This window comes from Micromys minutus (assembly GCF_963924665.1).
Source record: "Micromys minutus genome assembly, chromosome: 10".
Taxonomy (NCBI): Eukaryota; Metazoa; Chordata; class Mammalia; order Rodentia; family Muridae; genus Micromys; species Micromys minutus.
This window is the reverse complement of record NC_137979.1, coordinates 63,739,924-63,759,989: the sequence shown is the minus strand read 5'-3', so window position 1 is coordinate 63,759,989 and position 20,066 is coordinate 63,739,924. Positions and strand designations below refer to the sequence as shown.

General features: G+C 54.6%; 1 protein-coding gene across 2 annotated transcripts in view; it reads left to right on the top strand.

The window, feature by feature from the left end:
- Positions 1 to 6,176: 6,176 nt before the first annotated feature.
- RBFOX3 (RNA binding fox-1 homolog 3) overlaps positions 6,177 to 20,066 on the top strand; it is a gene marked incomplete at both ends in the record, with an annotated part of 75,579 nt that continues 61,689 nt past the window's right edge. For both annotated transcript variants that reach the window (XM_080924448.1, XM_080924447.1), the window contains one exon: positions 6,177 to 6,281. In XM_080924448.1, the coding sequence (XP_080780574.1) occupies positions 6,177 to 6,281 (105 nt within the window). The remainder of the gene's footprint in view (positions 6,282 to 20,066) is intronic.

Here is a 20,066-nt window from a genome sequence, read left to right as displayed (position 1 = left end):
GAATAAAATTAAGATACAAGGCATACTTCCTTACATGCATGGGGATAAAATCCTGGAGGGCTCCCCGGGGAGGTGTCAGGTGCTCCTTCCATAGAGCACTTCAAGGAAACAGCCAGGAGACAGCACCTGTCTGGAAAGACTTTAGTGCCTTCTGGCCTAGGCAAGGCACTGAGTGATAGACACCCCAAATTCCACTGCAGCCCTGTCTTCTATGCCTCTGGCTATCCCCTCCAATTCCAGGCTGGAGGAGGGGATAAAGAACCCTAGAGAAGATACAGATGCTCTCTGGAGCATCCTTGCTGCTGTGGGGTTGCTGAAGACAACACGAGTGACCCAGGCTGAGCTCCAGGGTCAGTGAATTTTACAGGCTTTCCCAGGTCCTACAATTCACACCAGTGTCCTAGACATAAGAGACCTGCAAAAAGGACCCTGTTGTGATGTTAGCACAAGTCGCCCTCAGCCCCAGCTGTACCAGGGACCTGGCCATTCCAGGGCATTTTATTGCATTGAGCTGGCATCTACATGCCCAAGCAGATGCATGGATAAGGATGGCTGGCTGCTAGGCCAGAAGTTCTGAATGCAAAAAGAAATCCAGGCCAATGGCAGTTTCTCTCAGCTTCATCACAGGGTTCAGCAGCCCACTGAGTTCCTGTGACCTCCCGCCTAACGAGAAAGCAGAGATCGGAGATAATTACCGCCCGGCCCGAGCCGCAGCACGATTAGTAGATGCTTGGGCTATTGCAAATGATTGTTCCATTAACAGATTTAGTTGAGGGTTGATCCTGTTAGGAGAGAGAGCCAAGGGCTAATGATAAAGATATTTGCAGAAGGGCACATGCCAAATAGTTCAGTCAAAGGGAAAGCCAAGGGCTTCTGTGAATTCCCAGAGCCTGGAGTCTGGTTTTCCAGGCAGGACACTGCCTCTTACCGGTTGTGTGGACCTTGGGCTGCCTCTGTGATTCTAAGAGTGTCGTATGGCAAACAGGCCTTTTAGCATCTTCCCTGTGTAACTTGCAGCAGTTTAGGGAGGGGGGGGTTGAGACACTCTGAAAAGTTGAGAAGGAGCAGAGCCCAGTGCAAGCAAGGTATTGTTTCTGTTAGCTGTTGGTAGCCATAGGCATCCATCTCCTCTTCTGTAGCTGCTGTTCTTGGGCGGCTTTGAGCCAACAGCATCCCCTATCTTTCTGGTCCAAAATGAGGTAAAGATGTGTCCACACACCAGCTTCCTCTCCCTCTTCCTGTAAGATGCTGGGGCCAGTTTCTGAATGGTGGCTTGACCACACCAAGCAGAGAAGACCAAAGGTTTGGAGTTATGTTTTCTCCAAACCTCAGCTCAGGTTCTGCCAACCACCCCTCCAGGCATGTGGGGCCCAGATGCCACAGGGAACTCCAAGGAGTTGGTCAAAGGCACTGCTGCTAAGGCCTCTTGCCCACCGAGCCCTGAGGTGCTGAGCCACATGGTTGCTACTTCCACGGTCTGCACTGAGCTCACTTCCCTTCTGCAGGGAAGGGGAGGGGAGGTGGCCTGGGGATTCACTAAGGATAAAGAAAGCCAGGCAACTATGCTGAGTGGGAAAACAGACACTGCAGCCCTCTCTCTGGGAACAGTCCTGTGGCTCCTGGGGCCCTGATGGGAGGGACACTTGCAAAAGAAAGATGTCGGTATAACTGCAGCCCTGTGCAGCTTCTGGCTCTCCCCGTATATCTCGAGTGTGCCCTTTGCTTTCTGTCCCCCAGTATTTATTATGTTTAATTTTGCTGGGACGTGGTTGTAAGTGAGACGGATGGAGCACAGTGTGGCTGGCAAACGCCTCTTAATTAAACAGATAAATAAACTCCCTCTGCACGCGGGGGTTTTACTTTTGCTGCAGTCTCCGCTGAGGCAGGGGAATGGTGTCTCTAGGTGGGGGACCCCTGGCTGAGCTGAAAGGTGGGTGCTGACCACTGCAGGTTGCACTGGATCTAACCTTTTCCCTCTGGATGCTCTGGACTCCTTGACAGAGGGAGGCAGAGAAAAGCCCAGGGGTGGGGAGGAGCCCCCCAGAAGCCCCTCCTCACCGGCCAGCTGGGAAAGGAGCCTCCAGCTGGTGTGAGTGGGCCCTCTGCTGGACACCTTCCTAGTGGCCTCTTCAGCTGGGGCTGGGCCGGACAGCTCAGAACTTCGGCTTCCTCTGCCATTCCTCTCCTTGCAGAGGCTCCCCTGCCCTTCTTGGAAGTCACCTACCAGAATAAAAACACATATAGCCCCATGCACACTCCCACACTATGGGGAATACCTGCTTCAGAAACCAGAGACTTTTTAATGTTTTTAAAAGAGCTTAGGAACTTCTCAACCTAGCACACCCCTGGGGCGTCTGCTCCCGGAAGCCAAGGACAACACCAAACTCAAGGCTTTTCCCTGGCTCTAACCTCATTCCGTTCAGTGAAAAATGAGGATGCTAAATTTCCCCGGACAAGCATCCCACTGTGATGCAGGACTCAGGTGGTGTCTCATAACTAAAGGCTTCTGGGGAGGGGGGGTCGGGGAGGTCTCCACACCTCATCACACAACCTGCTCGGAGCTACGCCATCCTGTCCTACTCCACAGGGGATGATGGGTCCAGACACTCTGCCTGTTCCCCACTGCGCATGTCCAGGCCTGTGCCAGGAAGTCCAGGGTTGGGGCAGGAAGACCTGGCTCTGCGGACCGCATGGGAACTCAGTCTGTTTCTAGATGATGGCTCAGCTTGGCGAGTGGAGTCCGGCTGCATCCGGAGACTGTGAGCTCACCCCTCACTCTGGGTCACTTCTGCCAGACTCCACGCTGTCCTCTTTGCATCGGGAGAGCCTGGGACACTCAGACTGTGCATTCAGAAGGGACCAAGAAAAAGCAGAACAGTGAGGAGCTAGAACCCCTACTTGTCCCTCAGTGGTATCACGGCTTTCTCTTTCTGCCGGGGGGGGTACCCCTGGAATCCTTGGAAATTCCTAAAGATTTGGGAGACAGCAGGCAACACTTGGCTCTCCGTCATTCAGCTACAGAACTCCTTGGCCTACCTTTTGCTGAAATCACAGACCATCTTGAGAAGGGAAAAAAAAAAATGCCACCAGATACTAACTGAGGAAGGCACTTCACAAAAGTAGACACTTAAGAGGCACAAAGTGTCCAGAGACAGTGGGACACACATGCGTCACCCACTGCAGGAAGAGGGAACACACGAAGCCAGCAAGGCCCTGCTTGGGAAGGTGGCACAGGATGAGGCAGGAAGGAGCCAGGAGAGCTCAGAGCCAAGACACCCAAACCTTTTGAGGTGCCTCCCTTGCCTGATATTTATAGCGGTGCCCAGGAGCGTAGAAATAATTACAGCTCAGTTCATGCCTCCCTAACAAGGCCTTTCTCAGATTTAGGGCGAATGGTATATTTTTTTTTCCTGTATCTTTTTTTAAGTAGTGAATATTCTTACCGGATTGACAGCTCTTCCCAGCTCGCAGCCTACCTTCAACTCAAGAAAAAGTGGGGGCAGCTTAGCCTAGCAAGTGGCTGGGGTAGATTGGATTTCCCCACCTGCTACTCGGGACTGCACATCGTGGTTCACAAGGCCCCAGGAGTATGGGAGAGTGGTCAGGGATCTTGGGGACATGGAACCTGGTGAATGACCTGGGCTGATGCAGTTGGGCCCGGGATGCACGTGAGAATAATTCCAGTCTGCATGGTCAGGCCAAGAGACTTAGCCACAGCCTCTCTTAGTATGGGGCTGGTGGAATTCCGTAACTGGCTCATTTTGAAAGTGACATGTCATTTGCAGAGCATATGACAAGTAGCAGACACACAGCCCTTGTCCCAAGAAATAAGCCAGACCGTCACACTGTTCAAACTCTTTCTGGAGATTTCCTTTCATTCTTTTTCACGTTTCCCAGCGAACCTGTGCGTGGTGAGCTGCCTGGTGGAGGCGGCTCTCTAGACAGTCTCCCCTGACCTGGTGTTCTCGCTGCAGATTTGGTTTCCACACTAGACCATGAGCTCACTCCAGAAAAGACAATTTAATCTCAATAACTCCTAGCCCCACACAGTGGCCGCATGGTGGTCTGTCTGGAGCGCTGGGTGAGCTCTGCCGGGCTGCTCGGGTTCCACGGGAAAGGCTGCTGGGCAGGGAGTGCTGACCGAAAGCTGCTCTGAGAGGACAGATGGGTGTAGACAGGAGTAAGAAAGGCTGTGGGGACAGGAGGCGGTGAGTATATTCAACTGAAATAGCCAAACCCACTCTGGGTACTGCACAGGCAGGGCAGCTCCAGGGTCTCAGCTCACAGATGTGGCCGGAAGCATCATGGTGCCAGTTCTTGGTACTGGGGATACACTGCCACTATCCAGGCCTGGGAGATCAAAACAGTGACCTGTCCCTTGGGGGAAAACAAGGGTTCTCAGACTGTCCATTCTGCCTGAACCCGCCCAGAAGCATCCCAGAGACGTGCAAGGGAAGGGGAGAAGAGTGTGAGCCCCCAGCCTCCTGTTTTCAGTCTCCGCTGCCTGGCTGCCCGTTTCCCTGGGCTGCACAGTCCACTTCCTTCTCAGGGGAAGGTCAATGGCAGGGTGTGGAGCTTGGAGCATTGGGGGTCAGGGATGCCCGACAAGAAGTCATCCAAGTCGCACATGTCAACCTTCTCCTTTGCAAAGTCACTTCCCAGGCAGTGCCTGGAGGGAGGCCACACTCAGCCAAGGCATCTTCAGACACTTGCTGTGGTCCTCCACGTGTCACACAAAAGTAGGGGCAATAATCAACTGACCTCTAAGTCTGAAAGTGGAAGGAAAAGCCCAGGGACAACAAGCAACTTCAGAGAGCTCACACAGCACGGAGGAGGACCCCATAGAAACTACCATGTGCAGAGCCTGGGTAAGGCCGCTGAGTTCCACCACCGCCTTACTTGGTACCTTGGCTATGCGCCTTCTTGGAGGTGGTATTAGTAGGTAGGCCATGAGGCTGTGCACCTGACCCCTGGGGCTGCCTCTCACGGTGGCGGCAGCTGTGGGGGGGACAGTCCACTCCCAGCAAAGCTCACCTGTGGCTTGTCTTGGTAAAACTGACTGTGAGGGGAGCAGGCCCGGATGTTTGGGATTGTAAAGCTGCAGATGTATGCGGGCAGGCTGCAGTGGTGCTCTGAGGGCCTCGGGCCCCGCACTGCCTGAAGCCAAAAAGTGGGTGCCGTGAACCATGAGGCTTGGCGTGTGCACACCAAATTCAGCACATTTGATGATGGGGCAGGAAAGGTGCCCGATGATCACTGTTTCTTGTCCCCCCCCCATACTAAGTATCCACAAGATCCTAAGCCTGCGGCAGGCTGCTGAGGTATCTCATGGGGCCTAGAGGCCAGCAGAGGGGCAAGACAGACTCTTGGGGGGCTCTAGCTGGGTTTCTGGGCACTGAGCAGCTGGAAAAACCTTCCCAGCACGGAAGCCTCTGCGTATATGCCCTCATTACATCACCGACTTCCCCGCCGCGGAGCCGGCCTCCCTTAGGAGAGGCGCTTCTCTGAAGCAGGCAGAACGAGCGCCTTCCGGTCGGTGGGCCGCAGAGACTCTCCTCTCCACAGCAGCCTAGATCATCGGGGGTCAACGGAGGTCCCAGACCCTACCGCCGCCCGGAGCAGAGGCTGCGTGCCGGCGGAGGAGGAGAGCGTAGGGCTCGCGGGAGGGGGCTCGGACTAGCGGCCCGGCGCAGAACGGCAGACGAGGGGTTAAGTGTGGGACCGGCGGTGGTGCCTTAGGCCGGGTTCTCTCCCCCAAGCGCGGGGCTCCGTTTGATGTTGGAGTACGCCAGGGACTCCCCCTCCCACCGCTACACACGCGCGTACACGCGCACACTCACACACGCACACGCACCACTCTTTGCAGACAGGGCTCCGGTAGCTCCAAAGTGACTGGCTCCCCTCTCCCCACATCCATTCTCTCGCGCAGCGCATCCATCCTCTTTCCATCTTCTCGCGCGCGCTCTCCAGCCTCCCCGCCCCGGACAGGGGCAGCCCCCGGCAGAGGCGCGCCGCTCCCCTTTCCATGCCTCCCTCCTAACGAGCGCCACGCGGGGGAGGGGAGGCCCGGAGGAGGAGAGACCGGGAGGGCGCCCGGGAGGCAGGGCGCGCGCACACACAGAGGGACGCAGCGAGCGCAGAGCCGCCTCGGCCGCCGGGCGCCCCCCTGACGCCCCATGCTGTGCTCCATGGCGAACTCGGGCTGCCTCCTGCTGTCCAACTCCGGCAGCATGCTCCCGCACTCCGTGCCCTGCCCGCCCGCTTTCCTCTACCTCCAACAGGTAAGCGCCCCCGGCCCGAGCGCCCCCCAGTCCCGCGCACGTGCGCCCCGCGCCGCCGCCCACGCCCCGCACTTGGCCGCCTCCGCGCCGCCGCTGGTGGCCCCGCGGTTCTCCTCGCGTCATGGCGCCAGGGCTGGGGTTGGGGGAACTGCGCCCCTGAGTGGCAGAGGTGCGTGGGGTCGCCAGGGGAGCGTGCGGTGCCGGGTCGGGGGGCCGGCTGGAGTTTGGGGCTTCGCTCGCAACTTTTTTAAAGGCGCGGGAGGGGGCGGCGGGCGGAGTCTCGGGGGAAGCCCAAAGGGAGGATGCAGGGGTTCTGGACACCCGGTTACTTTGGGGAACTTCATGCCGAGACGCGGAGGACTCAGAGACGGGTAGCCAGGCTCCTTCCTCGGTCGCGTCGCGCAAGCCCAGGGGCCGCGGGGAGGTGGCAGCTGGGGAGCACGGCTGTGCTGCAGCGCGGACCGCGCGCCTGGCCTCGGGGGAGGCAGGCCACCTGCCTGGTGGGACAGAAAAGCTAGGCCTTGAAGCTCGGGCTCAGGAGGGGGCTTGTGCTGGACTTTTTCAGTCTACTGGGCTGTATAGGGATCTCAAGCTGGCAGGTTTGGGGGGACAGTAAAACATGCGGTTAGGAGCCCCTACATCCCCAGGATGTCCCCTAGGGAGGTGCACGCAGAGTCTCAGCTTCCGCCTGCCAGCTGGCCAGAGGCGCAGGGGGCGGGGTCCTGCGATCCCACCCAATGCGGAATCAGTGCGGGGATGTGGGGGTGCGCCAGGCCTGCACTAGGAAGGTAAAGGGGATTCCCTGGCCTCCCCCAGGCCCTCCAGGTTAAGGTTCTGGGCGCCAGCTTGGCCACAGCTGTCCTGAGTCTGCAGTACTCTGGTCTTAAGCAACCGGGCTGTCCACACCTCTGGTCTATCTCCCCATGTTCTTGGGGCTACCCTGTTGTGAATTCACACCTCAACCCTCTGGAATACCCACATGAATGAGTAGCTTCTCGGGGAGGCCTGGCATCCTAGGAACTTCCGGCTGTCTGTCTGTCTCTGTTCCTTTGCTCTCAACCCAGTTAGAGGGTTCCCATAGGACCCCCTTCTGAAGTGGGGTAGTATGAAGGAAAGAGTCCGAGGGACAGGGTGGCCCACACAAGAAGCTGGCTGGGGTCAGAATCAGGATCAGGCTGGGAAGAAAGAGCAGCTTAACACACAGCTGAGTGGAAATGAAGAAGTGTATTTCTTGGCCTCCAGTGGAGGTTTTGTGGAGACTCAGGCTAGACACTGGGAGTAGGAGAGGCGCTTGTCTGTCAGGCCCCTCCATTAACTCTCTAGGGAAGCATAGGAGGTTGTGTAAGAGAAAACGTAGATATGGCAAAGACAGACCCCCCAAGAATCTGACCCAGGGCTTCTGGGGATATGGCCCACTCGTATACCAGGGTCCCTTGTCTGCACTAAGGATTACCAAACATCTTGGCCGCTGCAGAGAGAGAGACAGGAACCTGCACAGTGATTAGAAACAGAAGGTGGCCTGTTGCCAGAGCCTTGGGCTCTGGGTCTCACCTTCCTAGGACCACCTGTGACATTTGAAGCTTCCTGAATGTAATACAAGAGCCTCTGGGAGCCTCAGACCCACAGGCCAGTTCCCCACATAATTTCCAGAGTCAGAGCCCAGTGAGGGTCCTCAGTGGGCAGCTTTCCAACCCTTCTGAGTTCCCAGGGATACCCTGGTCATTTGGAGACTCTGCGATGGGTCCAGACAACATGCGCTTCTGTCGGTCAGATGAGATCACTGGGAGGTGCAAGGGTCGCCCCTCCCCCCACACCCAGACGTTGTGGGCAGGAATAACCTGGACAGCCCCTGGCATCAGGACCCCAGGATCAGGGGTCATGTGAAGGGTTTGAAGTGAGGGGCCTGGAGGCCAATCCATGGCTCGCTTAGTGGTTGTACTGTCTTGGGCAGGAGGCCTCACAGAGCTCACCTGTGTCTTCCTTGAGCATAGAGTTCCCCCACCTCAGGACACAAGAGCTGAGGTGGGATGAAGAAGGCCCAGAGCTCACGCGTTGGCTGAATGGGTCAGACATGCGCTTTTGGTGGAGGTTAATCCACCAGCAAGGCTTAAGCTAACCAGAGTCCTCTGGGGCTTGGTTAACACACCCTGGCTGGTCATTTCGGCTTTCCGTGGGGGGGGGGCTCGGGAGGGCAGAGGGGACCTGAGATGGTCTCCCCACTACAGGTGCTGTCAGTGCGAGCAGAACCACTTGGGACAGCCATTGCATGCCCACTGCACCAGGCTCAGACGCACCCCCATTTCCTTTGCCCATCCGCAACTATTCTGCAGGGGCAGACAGCCCTGTGCCTGGGCATGGGTCAGACCTGTCTGTCATTCCTGACTGTTACGAGTGCACCATTTTCTAGGAATACACGGTTCTGGTGGTTCGGGACCATTACAAAACAAATAGTGGCGTTCAGCTTGGGACTCAGTTTGTCCCAGACCACCTTGGGGGTGAGATGGTCTTTTATATCTCCCGAAGGGAAGAGGAGGGACCTTGGGTGGCACCTGGCTAGTTTTCTAGAGATGAGAGCAGGCCCCTCCTCCAGCCCCCTTGTGGGGGCTGCGGGCCCGCCGCACGTGAACGCTGGTGCCATATGCTGGCGGTGTGTTCAGTCTAAACAGCACATTTACCATCAGAAGCAGAAGACGTGAAATCAAGCAAGACAAGAGACATAGTTGGAGGTGCATTAAAGATGCAGCTTTCTTAAACGGGCCAGCTCTCAAAACCTATATAGCCTTTCGACTTGGAAATTTAAGGAAAGAAACCTTAACCGGCAGAATCCTGTTCCTTTACAGAACCGTTAACCCTTGCATTCTGAGCTGCTAGGCCCTGCTGCGGGAAGGAGGAGGAGGCCGTACCCCCTCGGAGACACACAATTCTGTAATCTGTCACAGGGTTCTGTTACCATAGGTCCGTTTCCTCCCCGCAGAGATGATGACACTTAGATTCTAACCAAGATGACTTGGGCTCACCCGAGATAGGGTAGGTCCATGTGGGTTGGGTTCTGATTGGAGCTCTCGGGAAGTGGGCTTCCACCCTTGTTTGCCAGTCTGCACCAGGAGCGCCGTAAGGGATGGCCACAGGACTCTCTGCCTGTAAGGTCCTGGGCACACTGCTGAGCTGCCTCCTATGGTCCCCCTGGGGGTCTGTGCCCTCTTAGAAACCCTGAGTCTCTGGTTCCTGGTGTATGGTGAGGCTGATCATAGTGACCTTTGAGGGCAAAGGGGGATCTCATGGAAAAACTCCAAAACAACAGCAGGATTCTCTCGGGGTCCCGTATGGCCTCCAGCAAAAGCAGTTTTCAGAGTCAAGATGCAAAAAAGACCAGGCTCGAAAAATGGGATCTTGTCCACCATTGCCTCATTACTAAACTACAGTATCCTATAAAAGGGAATCGCATTGAGCCACCCGATAGCTATTACCAAGATGGCAAGTTGTTCATGGGGAGAAAGATGTGTTTTCAGGTAGGGGGAAAACAGCAGAAAGGTTGAGGAGTGTTTGGGGAAGGAGCTGGGGTACCTGGGAGATCCAGGGAGAGGTGAAGGCCCAGCCACCGTAAATTAGGATGGGTTCTGAGTCCTGTTGACGTAACTACATGTATATACTTAGTCAAGGTGAAACTCCAGAGAGTTACCATTGCCATGGCAAATGCTGCCAGCCCCCAGAAGCTTCCTTCAAGCCTGGGGTGGGCAGTCAACAGCTTCCTGGAGTTGTTGATAACAGTGTGTTCCCCCAGGAGCGGAGCCCAGAGTTGCACAGAGGGACTTGGGAATCCTAGGGCCTGTTCTGAGATTCATTAGACAGCTGTGTTCTTACTTATAACCATTTTCTCTCTGCTCTGAGGTAAGAATGCTGCTAATCACAGCAATTTTTAATAAGGATTAATTACCTTAGCAAACACAAGGCTGCTTCTCACGCCTTGCGCACATCCCTGGCATTTGGTCCCTGCTCTCGGGGTGCTAGCATGTCACCTATAGACTTGGAGTGACTCTAGGAACCCCACTACATACAGGCTCACTCACAGTGACACAGTGTGGGTCCCTGGTGAGGCCCCAGCAGCAGATGATGAGAAAGAAGGCACAGAACAGACACCTGTCTGCTGTGTCTTCAAGAAGACGTTGCTGTTCAGATCTGGTATGTTGATGAAGCCACGCCCCCAAATTATACTGTGACCTAAATAAATTAATCAGACTCTGTGTCCTCAAGCCCTGGACTCCATAGGAATGGAACGCTGTGTCTTAGCTGCCTGGCCTGGACACACCCATCCAGAATCAGGATGGTGCTTTGACCCAGTGCCTCTGGTAACTGCAGTGGCCACACCAGCTCTGTGGGTCTTCCCTTGGTTTAATGCCTTACAGGCTCATGTTTGCTGCAGAGCCTGCTGAGGGCTCACCGTATGCATGCACTGTGGACGCATTTAACAGTTGGGGAAACTGAGGCAAGGAGCAGGTAGACTGCACACTAAACCGTAAAGCTGCTGAGCCGCAGAGCCGGCCCGGCGCCTAAACTCCAGAGCCACGGGCTGAGCCCGTCTCACATTCTGAAGAACACCAGAGTTCAGGACATTTCCTCCCTTCCCGGCTGCTTTCTCAACCGAGGTTCTGGAGGTCTGAACTCTTCTTGAATTTCCTGTGGTCTCTAGGCAGGATCTGCCCCCAACTGGGTTCCCAAAGAGGCACAAAGCTGGGAGAGATGGAAGTAGGCCTCCCTGAGGCTCCTAGCATCCTGAACGTGACTCTTCATTTTGTGGGGTGAGGGGGGTTTCCTGGGTGTAAAACAGGGGCTCTGGCTGGTTGGACTAGGGTGAACACCACAGTGGACACGGGACTTGCCGCAGCCAGCAGCAACAGTGAAGGAAGAATCGATAATAGATCAGTGTTTAGGGTTTAAACCGCAGATCCGAGCAGGTTCGGGCCTCCATGTACCCACTGGGCATCTTCCCGGAGGTGAGAGACGAAGTCTCGTTCAACGCAGCATCTCCTCCATTCTTGTCCTATATGGATGGAGCTCACCTTGGCTGTCATGGGCCTGTGAGGCGGTGGGAAATAGCTGCTTGCTCTAGATGGGGTCTGTAGGATTTTCTGATTCCGCTGTTGTGACTACAGTCTCTTGTCCCTCTACTGACACCCACTGCTGCACCAATGAGTCTGGCTAGCAGTCTGCCTGCCCCAGGCACGGAGACATGGAAATGGCCGGCCAGCATTCTAGGAGGTGAAGGATGAGATTCCAGTCCGGGTGTCCTTCTGCCTCTGTCTTCTAATCCTGGGAACAGCAAGCTGAATGTGGCTCTAGGTGGAATATCGGGTTCCTGGGGAGATGGCAGGGGATGAGGCTCTTGTAGGAGGCTGACTGTGGCCTCTGTCCAGCTCTAACAAGGTGCCTGCAACCCTTGGCACCCGACTTGGGCTGGGTCAGGCAGCACCAGGCCTGAGGCAGACGGCCCCTCAGGCGAGGTGACTGTAGTTTCTGGCGGTGTGGGATCCAGGTGGCCCTTGTGATCCTGGCAACTGGTCCCATGAGCACAGCTGGGACATTGGCTAGGGGGATGCATACTCTTCCTCCTCCTCACCCTCCTCTTCTCTTTGCTCCTTTTCTGTGCACCTGTTTTGAAGCCCTGGCTGGCGTGCCTCCCCCCCCCATCTCTTTGCTTTCCTTGTTTCTGAACCTCTCCAGCCACCTCCATCACCCACTTTCTCTGCTCCTTCTTTCCTCTTCTATGCTCATTTTCTCTCTGCTTCTTCTCTACACTCTCCTCCGCTCCTACAAGATCCCACCCTGCCTCCTTCTCGTCGGGTGGTGGCCAGCCTCCCTACATCTGGCCCACACAGCTACCAGGTGGTTACCGGCTTCTGTTGGCAGAAGGCTGTGGACCAAACCTGACCAGACCAGATCTGGTGTGTTTTGTTATCTGTGTGGCTGGGTCATGGTCTTTGGCACCTGGGCCCTGGTAGAGGATCAAGTCCAACCCTGGAAGGAAAGGCAGGTGAAGATGAATCTCAAACAGAAGACTAAGCTGTGGTTACATACAGTGGGGCCCAGCCTACCTTGGGCAGTGAGATACCCTCCAAGTGCATCCCCGCAGCCCTGGGATCTATGGACAGCTCAAAGAATAGACCAAAGAAAAGGCAGAGAGAAGTGCCAAGGGGCACCACTGCCATGGCCAGTATTCCACACAGAGTTCTGTCCACTCCCTGTATGCAGGTCTAGTTTGGGAATAAACGGTGCCCAACTGCCCTTCCTGGAGTCGCAGACACAGTGCAACGCCAGATACTAGTCCCCATGGTAACACACATCTTCCCAGTCCATCTTGACTGTGAAGACCTGGTTAGAAGAGAGAAGGAGCCAGCCAATGGTCCTTTGCCTGCTGGGGCATCCGTGTGTCTCTAGCCTATGAGGCAGAATTTTACATCTTTTTCCCAGAGAGCTGTGAAGCTCAGATTTACTGTCTGCCACCCTAGCCCACACCTGTGCCCAGCCCACGCCTCCCTCCCGGCCCGGACATGCAATGCTGTCCCAGTGTCACCTAGGGTGGCCGTGGCAAGCCTGGCTAATGAGTTCCGGTGAATCTGATCCCAGCCCACTTGTTCAAGATAGCAAAGGGGACACAGGTATTTGAGCAGGAGGAAGTGGACTTGGTATGGTTTCTGCCGGTCTCTGACAACTTAGGAAGGGAAGCGGCTGCTCAACCACGTGCCTGCAGCCAGAGTGCCCCCAGAAGAAGGACTCACAGCATCTCCCCAAGAGCAGGCACCACAGTGGATTCCTAGGAATTGCCAGGTCCTGCAGTGTCTTTCCTAAACCCTCAGTAGCAGAGTGTCAGGCCTTTGTTTCCTTCTCTGGAAAGCAAAGATGCTCACCCATGAAGGCAGGTACTCCAGGTCCGGTGATGTCGCCTTTGCCCACACGCATCCAGACGTCTGTCTGTCTGTCCTCTCAGCAAAGCCAGATGAGTTGAACCTAGGTCAGCTGCAAGGAGCTCTCAGGCTGCCGGGGAGGAAAATGAGATGACCAGAGAGGAGAGGCTCAGGTGTGCCAGGAGCAGCGGGGGGTAGAGTGGGACCCCGCGGTGGGGTGGTGCCTTGGTGCAGCGGTGAGCAGGGAGGCCCCATGGGTTCAGGAAGCTCAGAGCTGAGGCCCAGAGTCCGCAGAGGCAGCTGTGGGGGAGGGAGCGTCTCGCTGGGATACACAGTCTCCTTGTGACAAGTGGACAACTAAGTCTGTTGTTCACTTTCATACACCCAAATATTACCGGTGCTCTACAGAGCCAAGCCCTGTGCTAAAAAGAATGTGTGTGTGTGTGTGTGTGTGTGTGTGTGTGAGAGTATGTGTATATACATGAGCACATGGGTGTGTTGTGACTGTGTGTGTGACTGTGTGCATAAGTACATGAGTGTGTGTGTGCATTGAGTACATGAATGTGTGTGTGTGAGTGTGTGTGTGCATTGAGTACATAAGTGTGTGAGTGTGTATGTGCCTGAGTACATGAGTGTGTGTGTGCATTGAGTACATGAGTGTGAGTGTGTGTATGAGTATGTGTATATACATGAGCACATGGGTGTGTTGTGACTGTGTGTGTGACTGTGTGCATAAGTACATGAGTGTGTGTGTGCATTGAGTACATGAATGTGTGTGTGTGAGTGTGTGTGTGCATTGAGTACATAAGTGTGTGAGTGTGTATGTGCCTGAGTACATGAGTGTGTGTATTGAGTACATGAGTGTGTGTGTGTGTGCCTGAGTGTGTGAGTGTGTATGCATTGAGTACATGAGTGTGTTTGAGTGTGTGTGCATTGAGTACATGAGTGTGTTTGAGTGTGTGTTCATTGAGTATATGAGTGTGTGTGTGTGTGCATTGAGTACATGAGTGTGTTTGAGTGTGTGTGCATTGAGTACATGAGTGTGTGCATTGAGTACATGAGTGTGTGTGTGTGTGTGTGTGTGTGTGTGTATGTAAGTACATGGGGGGACTCTTCTGTGTTTCCCTTATCCCCCAGTGCAGATTAGTGTGTGGCATTCTCAACCGTTGTATGAGGGGCTGAGGAATCAGTGGCCATGCCTATGACACTTGGGAGTTGAGGGTGACGGAGGTACCGTTTCTACGACTTCCTCCTAGTGGGGAAACTGAGCATGGGCGTGTGGTGTGCACTAAGCTGTGCCCAGTGTTGGGAAGGACTCTGAGGACATCACTCAGCGTCCACTGTGTGAAATTGCTCAGTAGTAGGCCTGTCCATCTACAGCAGCAAGGGGAACCATAGTGGAACAGGCCCATATGGCTCAGGTCTCCCCCATCCCTAAACAAAGGGGGCAGGTCAGTGCCACCCACCTGGGTACATCAGGTCAGCAGGAAGAACGTTGTTCCTTCCCGGCTGTGCCGTATCGTCTCCACCAGGCCACGGTATGCCAGAAGAAGGTGACTAAGGCGGCCAACTCAGAGTATTTCGGGGTCTCGGTGGGAGGTTAATGGAAATCTCGGTGTCCGGGCTGGGAAGATGGCTCAGTAAATAGAGAGTGCCATGGAAGGCACTGAAGACTTGAGTTCAGATCCTCGCAAAAGCTGGTCGAGTAGCATGTCTGTCCATAATGTCAGTGTGTCCCTACGGGGCGGTGGGAGCCTCATGACAGGACAGGCAAGGATGGCTAACATAGTGGAGGAGAGGCGCCGTCTCAAACGCGGTAGAGAGGCAGGTACTGTTGCCTGATGGTTGCCCTCTGACCTCCACACACACATGCCATAGTATCTGCACACTAGCAAACAAGAACAAGCGTGGACACACACACACACACAAGTATGCCAAACGAAATGGGCTCTTCCACCTAGACAGTCTGTGTTATCTGGCTGCCCGTGACGTGCAAGGAATTCGGCAGAGGCAGCCCACAGAAAGATAGTGCCAAGCAATAGGAAACTTTAAATTATCTAGCACCGGGTACAGACAAAGCAGGTGGGATGACTTCAGCACTATGCTTAACCCAGCTCGGGTAGGAGGCAGCGCTCCTCGCAGTCGCTCCCCTGGGCCCCCCATGGTAGCTTCCACCCTTGCGCTTGTATTCAGAGGTAGAAACCTGGCATCGATTTTACACGGAGAACATTTCTACTGGAACGGGCCACACTTTGAGAGTACGGCTATTCCGTGGGTCTCACGGTTAACCCACAAGGCAAATCTAGAACCTTCTGGAGAGTAAAACTCTTGGAGATGTAACAGAATTCGATCTATGGGCCAGGTGGGTCCTTGGGGTACCCATACGTTTTGTGGCAGAGTTACCCCTCAGAGGAGGCCTGATAGGTCGTGCTGCTAAAGAGTCTGAGAGTCTCCTGTGGCTGTCCGTCTCAGACTGGTCTGAGCTAGTTTTGCTCACAGCTCCCTGTGACAGCCTGTGGCTGTTTCCGCTCTTCCCTATGGGAAAATAAGGAAATAGGCAAGTCTTTTTTTCCACCAAAAGGCATCACACGATGGTTTGTAGGGAAATACCTGTTTAGTTAAGTGACAGAGAACAACTGTTTATTTCCCTAATGTCTGTGTTTGGGAAACAAAAGGTTGGCTTCTCCACTTGGCCTCTTATCCCACCCCCTTTAAAAATAAATTTTGCTAATTAATACACTTCAATGTCTGGACATGTGTTCTAACAATAGGCTCCAAGGGTCAACTCCTTCCTGTCTGTGGTCATGGACCAAGCTACTGTAAAGGGCCTGTGTTGGCTTACACACTGTCTGCAGAGCCCCCAGGAGCTGTCCCAGAGACACTGCAAAGATCACAAGTAGCCAAGCCCTTCATAGAAAAAACAATTCTCAGCCGGGCATAGTGCCTCACACCTGCGGTCTCAGCACTTGGGAAGCTGAGGCAGGGGAATCACTGTGAGTCTGAGACCAGCTACAGAAAAATAGAGTCTGCTTGATGGTTTCTCTAAGAGCCACATCCACAAAAGCAGAGAGGGGGGGGGGGAGAGGCCAATGACGTTCATTCTCATGATGTATTTCCTTCAGCCAGACCCTGGTCCTGGTGCTGCAGCAGAGTCAATATAAACATGGTTGAAACATTTAGCATTCTCCTTCCAAGCTCAGCCTTTCAAATCCACTGGGTGTTCTTCACTCACAGCCTGTCTTAGATCCAACCAACCACATGTCCAATGCTCGGCAGCAGCCACATGAGGCTGGTGGCTGCCACCAAGGATGGCTCAAACTAGCAGGATGATCCTGACCATCCACAGGGAACCAAGGAGACATCTGAGAATGTGCTCTGCCCTGGCTGATGAAGGGGAGCAGTCTATGGCTGCTCTGTCCCAGACAGAGGGAGCAATTTCTGTAGGAGAAAAGGAAAAAAAAAAACCACCCATTTCCATGAGTGATCCTGAAGTGCCTGGAACCCTGGGGTCATGAAGGGGGCTGGAGAGTGTTTGTAGAGTCTAGGCGGAGATTGTGCTGTAGGGAGGCACAGAGAGCCTTTGGACGGGGATGCCAAGATTGGAACCACAGGTCAAGGAGTCAAGAGCTAAACCAGCGATCAGCAGGACAAAAGCTTAAGGCGAGTCGTAAGACTTGATCCAGGTGATGACAGGGCAGAAGGACAGGACAGGCATGTGTAGCGGGTGGCCTGTGAGGAGGAGGAGGATGTGGAACGGGTCGATTCCTCACGATGGTACTGGCACATGGTGGCTGCGTACTCCATCAGGGTACCTAGTGGACCACTCACGGGCCATGGCCTCTTTCCCCAGCCACTTCCTTCACCTTCTCTGGCCTGTTTGGCTGGAACAGAGCAGGCGCCTGGCCAGCTTTGAACCTGAGAATGCCTTTCTGGAAGAAGCTTGAAGTCTTTACCTACTGTTCTCTATAGACATCCATCTTGGAACCGTGTGACCCTCCTGGGCCTCCATCCGTCATCCCTTTAAGACCAGTGTGCTCCAGTGAGTGAGGACATGAGGCAGAGAATGCCGGCACTCGGCTCTCTTGCTCGTACGGATCTAGTGACTCCCCATGCCTCAGCTCCAGTACCCAAACTCACTCTCAGTGGTTCCTGTCCAGAAGGTAAGTGGACAGGAGTTCAGGCCAGGGGGCAGGTAGCCTCCCAGTGACACCTCCTGGGTACAGAGAAGTCACAGGTAGAGCCATCAGCCCTGTACCCCCCTGGGAAAGCCTCTAGGACCAAAATGACCAGACAACTCCAAGATGGTGCTGGGCAGGGCTATCTGAGATATGGCAGGGGCATGATCTGCTTTGCAGAGGAAAATAGAATTCTCGCTGAACCATCTCGTCTGCCTCCTTGTGGCTGTGCCCGCTGCTCTGTGTGGGTCCTTCGAGGCTTCCTCTTAGGCTCTGTAGATTCCTCATCGTGTTCATGGATCTCCAACTGTACAGATAGCTTACTTGCTTAGCCTAGGTCTCTGTTGGAGGGGAGGGATTGTTTTGCTCACTGCTCTTTTCCCAGGGCCTCGGATGGTGCCTGGCTGTGTGGTTAGTGGGGCAGCAGTGACTATATAGTTTGGTTCCATCCTCCATCAATATATGCCGAGAGAGAGACAGAGAGAGACAGAGACAGAGAGACAGAGGGGGGAGGGAGGAAGGGAGAGAGACAAAGAGACAAAGAGACTGTCCAGATTCCCTAGTGCCCACTCCACATGCACAGGGAAATCGAGTTCTTATACACAACCCAGGAAGCAGGACACCCAGAGCTGGGCAAGAGCCTATGCAGCCATACATGGGTGCCTGGAGTCTGCATGGTGAAGGGGGGGGGGGCTGTGTGTGTGCACGTATATGTGATAGCTGTGTACCTGAAGCCACCATTGCATGGCTAAGGACCTATGCAGCCATACATGGGTGCCTGGAAGCTGTGGGGTGAAGTAAATGTGTGTGCATGCATGCATAGGGGTGTGTGTGTGTGTGAGAGAGAGAGATGCGTGTGAGCATGTGTGTGCACACATGTGTGATTACTGTGTACCTGAACCCACCATTGCATGGCTAAGGAGGTGGGAGGCAGCTGGCCGGCATGGGTGACAGATTGGGACAGGTTTTTCTCCCATGGTCCCATTGAGACTCCAGGCTCAATGGATGGAAGAATCCTACGGGGCAAACAGAAGCTTAGTTCTCTCCCTCCCCCTCTCCTTCCCTTTTGATAATTCATGTCTGTGGTTTTTTATTGGGAAGTAACTCACATATTATAAAACGCACCCATATGCGGCATGCAATCCAGTAGCGTTTGGTTGTGCAGCCATCCTTACTGTGATTGTTAAACATCTTCAACAGCACGCCTGCCGGTACCCGTGGTTCCCTCCCTGCCGCCCCTACCCACTACTCTGCCCAGTGGCTGTGCCTGTTCTTTGTGGTTCTTATAAATCTAGTCATATGTTGGGGACCCCCTTTCCTCTGCCATTTGAATGCTACAGTGGGTGACCCCTCCTTCACAGAAAGACGGCACACCAGCTTGGATGTGCTCCCTTTACTTTGATGGTTCTCAGATGGGCACTGAGGAGAGATTTGCTGACCCTTCATGCACACAATGGCTAAGTGAGGCTGGAGAGGGAAAGAGTCTGGCTCTATGAAGACCCTTTCCCAACCTGGCATCTTTATGGCTAGGCCGTTTTCAGCCCTTGCCGCTGCTTGGAGCGTGTGAAAAACCCAGATGGCAGGCTGATTGCGGCTGGCCATCACGTATGTGACCCGGGTCCAAGCAGAAGAGGGCACTCACCCTGACATCTGCAGTCCAGGCGAGCGACGGCTGCCTCCGTCCTTTGGCAGAGCCCTGTTGCTCCCCAGAGACCCAGACCCACAGGTACAGCTATGTTCCAGGTGCAGAGCCAGGCCCTGCGTGGCCTTTAGGAAGGTTTCTTGGCCCAGTGAGCTGATGAGTGGGTATGTACCTGAGGTGGCTGTGTCAGAACCATGGCTACAAAGCTGTCTGGAAAGAGAGAAGCAGAGTATTGACATGTAACTCTTGTCATAAAACTCACCCACTGGAGTGTGTAAAAACCCACTGGCAAGAAATTAGTAGAGTTGAGCCTCTGCTCCTGCAAACCTGTTTCTAGAACAATTTTCACCCCAAAAGTTTCTCACTAGTACCCTCGCCTCCACCGTCCCAAGTCCAGCATAGCATTCATTCACCAACTCTGATCTGGGGTAGCTCAGACTCCCCTTGAGCAGGCTGGCAGTAAGGGTTGAGCCCTCACTTTCTCTTGCCCCTTGCACACATGGGTGTAGCATGCTTTCCCAGACTTTGGAGCTGGGGTGCTCAGCCTTTATGTAGCCCAAGCCTCTGCCCCCCTGGGGACCCCCTGACTTCCTTCTTGCCCCCTTCCCCAGCCAGCTCCCTGTGGGTGGCCGCCCTTCATCCCTGGCTCAGAGCTAAGCCTTCTTAATTCTTTTGATCTTGGTTTAGAAACCAGCCCTCCAGCCATTCCTCCTGCTGTTCTGCTGGGTTCTGCCTGCCTGAGTCAGAACCCCAGCCTGCCAGCAGCTGTTACAGGCTCCCCTGGCACCTGCTCTGACTTCCTTTTCTGAGTGCTGACCCTTTCGTGGGCCTGCCTGGCTACTCCCAGGGGAGGCCTGACTGGGACAGTAACCCCAAGAATTCAGAAGGGAGGCCCAGGCCTGTTCCTTGACGTCTGCTTGGATCTGAGTCTTCTGTGTTGTGCCTGGGACCAGGCCCTGTAAGAGACTAGAAGCCCAGGAGAGAGCAAAGCTTCAGTTGGCATGCATCTGGCACACCTGGGTTCGTTTCATCCCTTTTCAAAGAGCCTCATTTATCCTGCCTTAAAACT